Below are 12,003 nucleotides of genomic sequence, written 5' to 3'. Positions count from 1 at the left end.
GTTCTGTAGTCTGACACAGCCAGCAATACCAAAAGAGTTTTTTTAGTGTCTACCAGTCCGGCATTCATGGCAGGGGGGCTGTGTTTAGCTTGTTGGGTCACAGCTTGAAGAGGACTGGGAGAATATGAACAAACATGTGTTCAATGGAAATCAGTCAATGCTGTGGGTAACTGTTGCCTGGGTTCTTTGAAAATTACTGCTAATTTTTCTCTGCAGAGATGAGCATAACATCTAGATTTACACGTGTCATCCTCAGGTGCAAGTTTCAATGTCATTTGAAGGTCAATCAGCTGTTGAAGTCAATCCACAAACAAACATGGAAGACTTAAAGGCTTTCACATCCTTGAGTTTGTATATGATGCTTCAAAAGGACAACCCAGAGCGGGCAGCACCTCAGGACAGGTTTATTCTGTATTTGGGAAGTAAAAATGTAAGAGAATCGTTTGTTTGACTTTGCTCATAGAAATACACTTCAGGAAATAATGATACAAGCATACCTTGGAGATGTATGCTTGTATCATTATCGCAATAAAGCAAGTCACATGAATTTTTGGGTTTCCTAGTGCATATAAAAGTTATGTTTACATTTTACTGTAGTCTATGAACAGTGCATTCCTGACCTCCCCAAAGACTGAGAGGGGATATGATAACCATCTTCAAGTACTTGAAGGACTGTCACACAGAGGAGGGTGCCGAGTTGTTTTCTGTTGCCCCAGAAGGTCGGACCAGAAACAACAGGTTGAAATTAAATCAAAAGAGTTTCCATCTAGACATTAGGAAGAATTTTCTAACAGTTAGAGCGGTTCCTCGGTGGAACAGGCTTCCTCAGGAGATGGGACGCTCTCCTTCCCTGGAGGTTTTTAAGAAGAGGTTAGATGGCCATCTGTCAGCAATGCTGATTCTATAGCCTTAGGCAGATGATGAGAGGGAACACATCTTGGTCATCTTCTGGGCATGAAGTGGGGGTCACGGGGTGTGTGGGGGAAGGGTAGTGTAAATTTCCTGCATTGTGCAGGGGGTTGGACTAGATGACCCTGGTGGTCCCTTCCAACTCTATGATTCTATGACCTTTAAGGGCAAAAGCCTTTAGGAGGCCAGGAAGGCATCCAGGCTACTTATGACGGTGTTAGTGGCTCCAGCGCCGACATGAAGGCATGGGTGCTGGGCTCCGCCACAGCAGCACCTCCCCAAAATGCCGGCAGGGCCTTCCACCAGTGTCCCACTGGTGTAAAGTCCCGTGCCAGCATTCCGGGGGGCACTCCAGCATCCTGGGAGGCATTCCGGGGGGAGGGACTTTTTCTCAGGCGCAGCCTTGCTTTTCTCTATGGGGCGAAGAACCCCATTTAAAATTTTAAAAGCCTTTAAAAGGCTTTTTAAAAAGTTTTTGGCACCAGGGCAACGGGTTAGGAGCCGCCACAGTGGTGCCTACTCCCTGCCGTCCCCGAACACTGAAATCTCAGGAATGTACTGTACAATAGCATTACGTCGTTAAAAAGTACTGTAATCATAATGAAAAAGTTTGAAATACTGTGAGAATTACCAAAATGTGACAGAGACACGAAGGGAGCACATGCTGTTGGGAAAATGTCGCCGCTAGGCTTGCTCGAAAATGCAGTATTTGCGAACAGCAATTAAACGAGGTGAGCCTGTAGTTTTACAAATGGCAGGGTTTTTTCAACACTATTTATGAAACAAAACCAGGCAATTTCCTAGTGAGTTGCTAGTTTTCTAGTATAAATGAGACAGTTTCAACCACCCCACAATCACTGTTTATCCTTCTTTCTGTTCCACTGTTTTATCAGTTCAAACAGCCAGTTATGTCACCTGGTGCACTGCAATACTGAGCTTCCCTATAATCACAATTCCAATAAACTCTCCACAGACTTAAATGTAATGTAGCAATTGTTGTACTTTATCTTTTGAGGTTTAATCAGCATTGATTAGTTAGCCACGTGGATATCACGGTCTCCAGCTCAAAGATCTTCAAGATTAAGAGTGCAGTGCTTATGTGCATGTTGGCTATAGCAGCATGACTTTTTGTTATCCGTGAGAACAATCACCGAAGGAAACTTTAAAGGAGAATATAATATGTTTATTGGACGGTATTCTGAAACAAGGTGGAACTGTTTATCTAGGAACATAAAATCAGATTCCCTTCTGGTGAAGCGAAATGTAATATAAAAAGAGGGCTCACAGGGTGCCTCCCAATCAGTGGGTCACACCTGAAATGAGATCTGTGCATTCCAACCAATTGAATACTGGCTCAGCCATCAGTCTTGCTGCTCTTTGCTCCCTGTGCTTCATGAGGCCTCTCTGTATTTTTTGCCTTTAAAAAAAAATGCTGCATGAATTTTAATGTCTTATCTTTCCACATTAATTTACAAGGATATATTTTAAAGTGTAAAATTGGCCTAGGGATGGTTCATTGATGACATAGGGTGGAGGAAGTAAGCATCAGTCGGCATCATGTTCAAACTTGAAAAACTGATATATGTTTAGAGTAAATGTAGTACAGGTGCTTCCAAGGTGGGACCCAACAGCTCCAAAAATGTGATGTGTGTCACATTTCTTGTTTCATCAGCTGCTTTCTTAGGAACGGTATACACAGTACACAGAGACATTCCTCATTTAGAATTCCTCCAAGTTTTGTGCAGCACCTTGGTCTGATTTCAAAGGCCACATGTTCCAATCAGTAGTCAAGGTTAAATCTAGAAGTACACTATTTAAAACATCATCAAGTGCCTGTTTGCAGAACAATTTTCTTTTATGCTAAGGAGAGTGGGCAAATTCCATGGCATTTAGATGTGCAGTTCCCCTGAATTCAGCTGTTCCACTGAATGCAATGGGGCATACTCTTCATTGCAGCTTAGTTTTCAGGGCTTTCCTCTTACCATTTCATAGTACGGTCGCAGACACATCACTGCCCAGAGATTCATTCTGTGGTGCTTATGAAGACACTCTTCATGGACATCAGCCTATAACACAGAATTGGGCTATTCACCAACTTTGGTGATAAGAGAAAGTGTAAAAACCATTCAGGTTGCTTTCTATGGACATTTGTTTGTAGCACAGAATTGGACTATTGACCTGTCTGTGATTATATGTATTGGGATCATTATATGCATATGAATGTAATATTATTGAATTTAAGGATTTGGCCCACTTGGTGGGATTCTCAGCTGTGTACTCATTATGGGAGATGACTATGAAGTTGAAATATTTAGAATATAGTTTCTTAAGTATAATCATACAGCCAAACAAACAACCTAAGTTGTTCAGCTTTTTTGTGTGTAATTCAACAATTTGTGCAACTATAGTTCCACCCTTTTCGGTACTTGGGTTAACCTCCAGGTACTAGCAGGAGATCTCCTGCTATTACAACTGATCTCCAGCCAATAGAGATCAGTTCACCTGGAGGAAATGGCTGCTTTGGCAATTGGATTCTATGGCATTGAAGTCCCTCTCCTCCTCAAACCCTGCCCTCCTCAGGCTCTACCCCAAAAACCTCCCACTGGTAGCGAAGAGGGACCTGGCAGCCCTAGGGGACTGGGAGTCTGGTTGTTCCTGTTTCCGGGCTGTTCTAGGATGCAGGCCTGGCTGAGGCTTTACAATGTACATCAGCAACAAAAAATAGTTATACCTGCTCTGCTTGGCTGATTTGGACCTCCTACATTACAAAAGTGGTTCTCAAAATGTGGGGCAGGCCCCTTTTGAAAGGTATAGAACCCCTGGAATTTGAACAAGGATCCTGAGATAAGTGGAGTCTTTCTCATTCTATGAGCCAATTCATGAATGAGTTGACTATTTCCTAAAAGAGATTTCTCATCTATCAACATTTCATTTGTCAATATATGCTATGCTAGATCATCCTGCCGGGGCGGGGGAGAAAAGCCATTAATGGTTTTTGAAAGAGACTGGAAATGTCCCATTCTGAAAGCAAATATTGGATTAGTGCCCTAATCTGTATCATCTTTCAAGCAGCATTAGATTGCATGCTCACAACTATGTTCAAGGAAGACTCTGTTTTCACCTGTGGATATGGTTGCCAGCTCCAGGTTAGGAAATTCCTGGAGATTGTGGGGGTGAAGCCTGAGGAGGGCAGGGTTTGGGGAAGGGAGGGAATTCAGTGGGATGTAATGCCATACAGTTCACCTTCCAAAGTGGCCATTTTCTCCAGGGGAACTGATCTCTGTCGCCTGGAGATCAGTTGTAATCCCAGGAGAACTCCAACCACCATCTGGAGGTTGGCAACCCTACCTGTGGAACAGAAAATTGGTGCTTGGTTGGGAGAGCAAAAAGTATGACAAGTTTAAAAAAATCAGGGGAGGGATGACAAGGAGGGACCATCATGCCACTTTGCACACTGGCAAACGTCCTTCAGTTTACAGCTTGTCAACTTGGTTTCACAGGAACCAAGCAAAAGGCTGTGCCTCTTTGGTAACACTGTAAATATAGGATTTCAGCAATAAGGACTTAATCCTGCCCTGCATGCCACACACATACACAAAACTCTGTTGCAGTAATAACAGTATTCTAGGTGTCTTACGGTTTCTAATAGAAACATTGGGAATCCCAATTTCCAGCTTTAAAAAGTTACATTTTCATTTCCAGCTATTAAAAGTTATATTTTCAGTTCAATTTAGGACAATATGTCCTAAATGCTCAGAAACCAAAGAGCATAAAAAGCATAGAAACAAGCTTCAATGGCAGAGAGGGATTTGAAGCTAGATCTCCCAGGTCCTAGTCTGACACTTTAACCACTACGCTACACTACCCGGGCTGCCATCAAGTTCACTGAATTTTTCTTCCAATTCTCGCTTCTTCAGATTTTAATGCATGATTTAAAGGCATATATAAATTATGTACATTATATGTGCCTGAGCATGCAAATTTGTTGTTGCCTTCATGCTTTGAGGCCCATGTCAAATCACGGCAAAAGTTTGATAGTGACTGGCATAAAGAGAGACAACTGATCAGTAGAATGTCATTCTAGACCCATTTTATGCCAATCCCCATGAAACCCTCTTTGTGACTTTACCTGGGGTGCTGCCAGCTCCCAGGCGGGCCCTGGATGCTGCCCTCCCTGGCTCCTCCTTACCATCTAGGTTTGAGACCCCACTTCATTAATCTTCTCTTTACTGTCCATAAAGTATAAGGATTACTTCTACAGCCATATTTTTAATTGTTAATGGTTCAGTTTCTATTAATTGCTTTTTCTTTAACATATCTGACCACTGAAGATTGCTTACTGTATATTTCTTCTTCAGACTAAAAATTATCTGGGCCTTGCAATTAAGAATGATAACTTGGTCTACATTTACAATTTGGGCGGTGATGATATCGAGATACCCCTGGACTCCAAGCCTGTCAGCACTTGGCCAGCATACTTCAGCCTTGTTAAAATAGAGAGGTAATGTTCCCAATGCTTGCTGTATTTCTTACAAATCAGATTGGCTGAGTAAAGTCAGAAGCAAACACAATGAATATTATGTTGGCATTGCATGGTGGTTAAAGATGTTAATCACACTTTTTAAGAAAAATGGTGAGGTAATTATCCCTCCTAGTTTATCCACTCTGACTGTTCACATATAAAGAGAGGAATCTGGATTGGGGGGGGGGACCCATGAGTTTAGAACTGTCTGTTCTGTTCTCTGATTGCTACATATACTTTCAAGTGTTTATTATAATCCATTGCAAAAAGAAATCATAAATCGAGGTTGCCCCCTGTATTGCACTGGTTTTCAAGCTTTGCCCCAAGTAACCCTACCATTACTTGGAAGCTTCTTCTCCACTACCCATCATCCCTTGAAATGCACAGATGCAGTAGAGTGTCTGATGTGTTCTTAGGCACCTCTTTTGGTGAAATGAGACATTATGTGATGCTCTATAAGCTTTTACTTTTTTGTAGAGTGCTGTAAAACATCTCAGGCAGTGAACTGAGCTCTAGAGGTATTATTGTAGACTAAAAACCGAACTAGGAGATGTGAGGATCCACTTGTACTTAGGTGTCTGCCTATTCTCATATAAAGCACAAGGTGAAAGGTCTACTCTTCCCTCTTCTCCACCTTGCCTTTCTGTGCTTTGTTGTTTGTAGCCTTTTTCTCCCCATCTGGCTCCAGCACCAGAAATGAACCCAGCTGGAACAAAAATGTCTCAAGCAACTACAAGGGGGCAAGCTGTAGCCCCTCATTCTTGTTCCATTTTTGAGTTTTGTAGTTTTAACAAAGGGATATGCAAATTCTCCCCCTTTATTTTTATGTCATTATTCAAAATCCTCCCCTTTTGATATTAACAACAAGTGGAACCCCCTGTCATGTCCAGTTTGGCCCAAATTTATCAAGCCTATGGAAGGGCTGTTGTTTTCAGAGAAAGAAAGAGCATTTGTTTGATTCTATAGTTTAGTTGTTCCTTTGGAAGACTAGAGTTATAGATGAGGGGGTGTAAAAATAAAGTCTTTAACATATTACTTTCTCTTACAAATTGGCTAATCAATCTTTTGTGCTTAATAATTCAGCTGAAGGTATGGTCATTGATCCTGTTGTTGTTTTTTAACCCTACTGTTCAATAGGATTGGAAAGCATGGGAAAGTGTTTCTGACTGTTCCCAGTCCCAGCAGTACTGCTGAGGAAAAATTCATCAAAAAAGGAGAGGTCCCTGGTGATGACTCATTGTTGGATCTGGAGCCGAAAAATACAGTCTTCTATGTTGGAGGAGTGCCTCCTAATTTTAAGGTAGGAAAAATAACTGTTCTTTTGTGGCCCTGGCTTCAAAATAGCAAAACTCTATTTTCTGGCCTTAATTAAGCTAACAGCTTTATCCAAACACACATATTTAGAAATAAACTCTGTGAAGAGAACTATAATAGATAACTCTAAGGATCCTAACGAAAGCAAAAATCCTATTAAAGTGGTTTAAAATTAATTTAGGTAGCTCGGAATAGCTCTGATCATGAGGCATCTTAGCTGAATGAGAAAACGTGTTTTCTAGGTGTTTATTCAATATGCAATCATTGAAAGATGGTGCAGTCAAGAGTAACATCAAGGGTTGGTGTGGTGGATAGTGATAGGGCATCTGCCAAAGCTACGGTCTGATACAGGTGCTTTTTACCCCAGAAATGGGAGACTGCCTCAAAAGCCTATCTGATGTCACAGAGGCTTCCAGAGTAATCTACCATTTCATGCTGGGACAAACACTTGATGGAGCGCAGTCCATAGGGTTGCTAACCTCCAGGTACTAGCTGGAGATCTCCTGCTATTACAACTGATCTCCAGCCAATAGAGATCAGTTCACCTGTAGAAAATGGCTGCTTTGGCAATTGGACTCTATGGCATTGAAGTCCCTCCCTTCCCCAAACCCCACCCTCCTCAGGCTCCGCCCCAAAAATCTCCAGGTATATCCCAACTCAGAGCTGGCAACTCTAGGAGTCCAACTCTTGTGCATTCCTTTTTCCTTCTCCACACCAATGGGCCTTAATGGAAGATCATGCTTTGCTCTCCTCTTTAGGAACACGTGATAACTCATGGAGGAGCCACTGGAAACTGTCTTGCTCAACCCTCCACCCCATTCCCAACTTGAAGCTAGTTTGGTTGCACTGCAGGGAAAACATTCACTCTTGCTACTTAGGGTTTCCAATGACAGGTTGGGATACTGATGGAGATTTGGGAGTGAAGCCTGGGGAAGGTGGGGTTTGGGGAGGGGAGGGATCTCAGTGAGATATAATGACATGGAGTACACCCTCCAAAGCAGCCATTTTCTCCAAGGAAACTGATCTCTGTAGTGTGGAGATCAGTTGTAATTTTGGGAAATCTCCAGGCTAGCAACAATATTGGAGGTTAACAACAATATTCCTACCTGACAGGTGATGCATTTGGTTTCCTTTTCACAACACTGATCACCCATTAAGGGGGGGAAGGAAGTAGCAAATACTGAAATGTCTTCAATTAGTCCAGCTTCTTCAATTAGTCCAGCTCAATGTAACCTTCACTGAATCAGACTAGGTTCTAAGAAATGTAAGCAAGGTAAGGATGAAGGAAGATACCATAAAGGAATAGCCAAATTGCAAGGGGTTGAGGGAATTAGCCATTAAGAAGACAGCACAGAGTTCAGAAGATGTTTCATAAAAGAAATAAATGATGAGTAGAAATTTAAAGGAGGTGCAAATAGACATGACAGACTGAGAAGGACACTGTTTCAGTCATATGGGAAAGTATCTGAAAGACATGAAGGCAATATAATGAGAAAGGGGAACTAACTGTGCTTAGTATAGAGAAAGCAAGAAGGAGTGTAAATATAGATAGAGACATATTTAGTACAGCGCTGTGGAGAGCCTTAAAGGAGTTTTCAAATGATGCAGAAAGAATCAGCAACTAAGTGGAAAGACAAAGAGAAAGTAATGAAATTATTATAGTCACGGGAGCATGAATGGAGATGCTGCATGAAATGGAGTAACCCAAGGCTAGTCTGGAAACCCCCACTTTGCAGATGTGGCTCAGATTATGACTTTGATTTTAGTGACATTGACTTCAATGGCATTTCTTTGACTTCCTTCTCTCCATAGCTTCCCCCTAGCTTGGACCTTCCGGGCTTTATTGGCTGCATGGAGCTTGCCACTCTGAATGACGATGTCATCAGTTTATATAATTTCAAAAATGTCTACAATGTCACCAAATCGGTACCTTGTGCCAGGTAGGAGGGATTGCATTAATCATACTAAGTGCAATAAAATAGACTTTTCTTTTTTATTATGACTTTTTGCATCAATATGTGATGTGGCTCTGACAGTTGAGGAAGAGTAGATCTAATATTTATGGGGAGAAAGATGTTGAAAGAACTCGTTGCCCTCTTTCACTCTCCCCACTTAACTGGTGGTAGAAAGTGCCATCATGTTGCAGCTGATTTATGGCAACCCTGTAGGGTTTTCAAAGCAAGAGACGGAGGTGGTTTGCCATTACCTCTGCATAGCGACCCTGGACTTCCTTGGTGGTCTCCCATCCAAGTACTAACCAGGGCCCACCCTGCTTAGTTTCAGAGATCTGATGAGATCTGGCTAGCCTGGGCCATCCAGGTCAGGGTTCCCCACTTAATTACTTTCCTGTTAATAAAGTCTTAGCCATTTCTCCTTGCACAGGGGCAGCCTGCTAAGTATTTATACGGCACACAGCATTATGTATGTTTTGGCCTTTATATGCAACAGTCTGAGGGCCAGGTCACATATAGATTTATATTTCTTGATTACTCAATACTGCATGCAGTTATAAAAGACTGCACTGACTTTTGTTCTTATCAAAGGTCTGCTATGGTGTTTGATCTGTGATGTCTCGTTCACTCCTGCCAAGTCACCACTGGATGAATTGTCTTCGATTGTTTCCTCAGTAATCCTCGTTCTTATAAAGCATGTCTTGGACCTTATATTTCATACACCTCATTTTACAAACATTTTCAGAAAGTGTTATTTAAAATGTTATCATGCAATATCATTCAGTTTATATCTAGTGCTCCCACATCCAAAGGCCATAGCATTGGCCTGTTTGGTTGGCAACCTTGTCTTTACCACATGCTAAGCCAGAATAGCCTCCCCAATAGGTTACAGATATGAATGTCCTAGTTCTTTTCTCCCTCATACTGGTCCTTTCCCCCCGATTTTAGAACGTTTAATTAACATGAAAGGAAGGTGCACAAATCCTGGTCCATAGCATGCAACTCTCATGCAAAATAACCCACACACTAGTTACCAACCTTTCCTGCGTAAAAATTTAATATAAAAATGATCACAGTCATATAGCCTCCACAAATTCAGACACTTACAAATTTGTACAACAGAACAACTATAACAAATGTAATATTAGACAAGTTGTGAATATCCATGGGCAGTAAGTTTCTGTGCGACCTATGGATGGATGTTTAAGGCACTGTCTTATTTTGTTACTTTTTTATTTTGCTACAATAGACTAACATGGCTACCCCTCTAGCAATACAGTATTTCAGACCAGCTACTTAATTTTCTGATTTTTAAGTGTTGTTTCTAGAAATTCTCTCTACAGGACATGGCACATATGCCTTCTGATTCAGTATCTGAGTTTTGGTTGCCTCTTCTTTGTCACACTAGGGATAAGTTGGCTTTCACACAGAGTCGAGCCATAAACTATTTCTTCGATGGTTCTGGCTATGCTTTGGTGAGGAACATTGAGAAAAGAGGAAAATTCAGTCTGGTAACTCGTTTTGATATAGAAGTTCGAACCCCGACAGATAATGGACTTCTCCTCCTGATGGTTAATGGAGTAAGTAAATAGATATCCTGACCTTATTGCTCATTTCCCAGTTACAGAATATCTGCACTGAAATAATGCCACATGTAGTTTTAAATATTCTTTCTAAAGAGAATGCTCTCAGTAATTGTGTATTCAAGGTAGTTGGAAGTATTAGACTCAAATACAGAAATGTGGAATGTTTCGATGGATCTGACTCTGTAGTTAAATTAGACCTTTTTTTGTTGCTCTAATATAAAATCATGTTAAGAAATAAATTGAAACATGCTAATGCTCGCACTTATTGCTGAACTTCTATGCATTGGCAGTGATATAAAAATAATCTTGTTAGTGATTGCTGATCATTATTTTGCAATTCTTTCCCACAGGTATATGATATCACTTTAACTCTCAATGGGATGTTTTTGGTCACAGCTTGCTCTCAAATTTTGTGTGTGTGTGTGTGTGTGTGTGTGTGTGTGTATAGCCTGCCTTGTCTCCTGACATTCAAGGTTGCTAACAATTCAACAACAATTTGCAAGATCACAAAAGCAATGTAATGGTCCATTCATAAAATAAAAACAGCACACAGATTAAAAATACAGCCCAAACTGCCAAAACACCCTCTATCCTATGCTTTTGGAAATAAAACTATTTTACAGGCCTTCCTATATGCACAAAGGAAAATGTCTTCACACCCACTCTGGTAGACCATTCCAAAGTCCTAAATTATTTCCAGCCTGGATGTCTTCTTTGCTGCAGTAAAACTGCAGATGCCACTTATTAAATTAATAAGTTTGCGCCAACCTAAATTTTTACTCTGAAGGCTATTTATCATATGCAATGGTATTCCGCTTCATTCAGTCAAGCCAATGTGTTGTCATGGATAGAATACTAGACTAGAGTTGGACCATCCAGTAAGGCGTGGATCACATCTCAGCTAATAGGGAATAAATAGTGTGCTGAACTTGGACCAAAGCTTCTTGGATGTTACGGCCCCACTAGCACGAAATCCACTTGGTGTCCTTAGTCCAGTTGCTTTCACTCTTGAGTTTATAAAATAGGATAACCAGTGCACAGTCTTGCACTCTTTGGAGAAGGGCAGGATACAAATATGTGTGTGGGGGGAGAAAGCGTCCTTAGAACAAACAATCCTATGAATGGGCACTTGGGAAATACAGAGAACAATGTAATAACAATGTAATGTTTTGTATATTTATTTTTATTCCACCTTTCTTCTGTCATGGAATTCAAGACAGTGGACACAGGCTTCTGAGGAAGGCTTTCAACCAAGCACTAACCAGACCGAGACCTGCTTAGCTTCAGCAAGGCTGCTCTGTCTCATAGGGTTTGCAAGGCAAGAGGTGTTCAGAGGTGGTTTGCCATTGCATAGCAACTCTAGAATTCCTTGGCGGTCTCCCATCCAAGTACTAACCAGGACTTACCCGGCTTAGCTTCCAAGATTGGGCTAGCCTGAGCTATCGAGAGCAGTGTCCTCAGCCTGTACCTTGCTTTGCTTTGATAGCTACTTAATCGAATACATTTCTGTTGTGCAGTTATGCACTGAGATCAGAAAGTTTTTAGACCACATTTCCTAGATGTTGTGATCCTTTTTGCTTTTACAAGTAGGACCTTTAGCTATGCGGAAAGAAAAATGTCACCAGCTGCTACTTTTTGAAACTGATTAAATCTCCCCTCACCATCAACCCATGGCAGAGTCTTGTATGAAACAAAGCAATCCAACATACAATTTATATTT

At 41.3% G+C, this 12,003-nt stretch overlaps 1 protein-coding gene across 1 annotated transcript in view; it reads left to right on the top strand.

Moving 5' to 3' along the window:
• The window catches only part of LAMA4 (laminin subunit alpha 4), a 123,717-nt gene that overhangs the window by 78,336 nt on the left and 33,378 nt on the right, over positions 1 to 12,003 (top strand). Inside the window, exons 20-24 of the mRNA XM_056856368.1 lie at positions 257 to 430; positions 5,268 to 5,410; positions 6,569 to 6,731; positions 8,558 to 8,685; positions 10,106 to 10,277. Coding sequence (XP_056712346.1) covers positions 257 to 430; positions 5,268 to 5,410; positions 6,569 to 6,731; positions 8,558 to 8,685; positions 10,106 to 10,277 — 780 coding nt within the window. The remainder of the gene's footprint in view (positions 1 to 256; positions 431 to 5,267; positions 5,411 to 6,568; positions 6,732 to 8,557; positions 8,686 to 10,105; positions 10,278 to 12,003) is intronic.

Source organism: Euleptes europaea, chromosome 10 (assembly GCF_029931775.1).
Source record: "Euleptes europaea isolate rEulEur1 chromosome 10, rEulEur1.hap1, whole genome shotgun sequence".
Lineage (NCBI taxonomy): Eukaryota > Metazoa > Chordata > Lepidosauria > Squamata > Sphaerodactylidae > Euleptes > Euleptes europaea.
The sequence above is the reverse complement of the archived record's forward strand: the minus strand, read 5'-3'. Positions and strand labels throughout refer to the sequence as shown.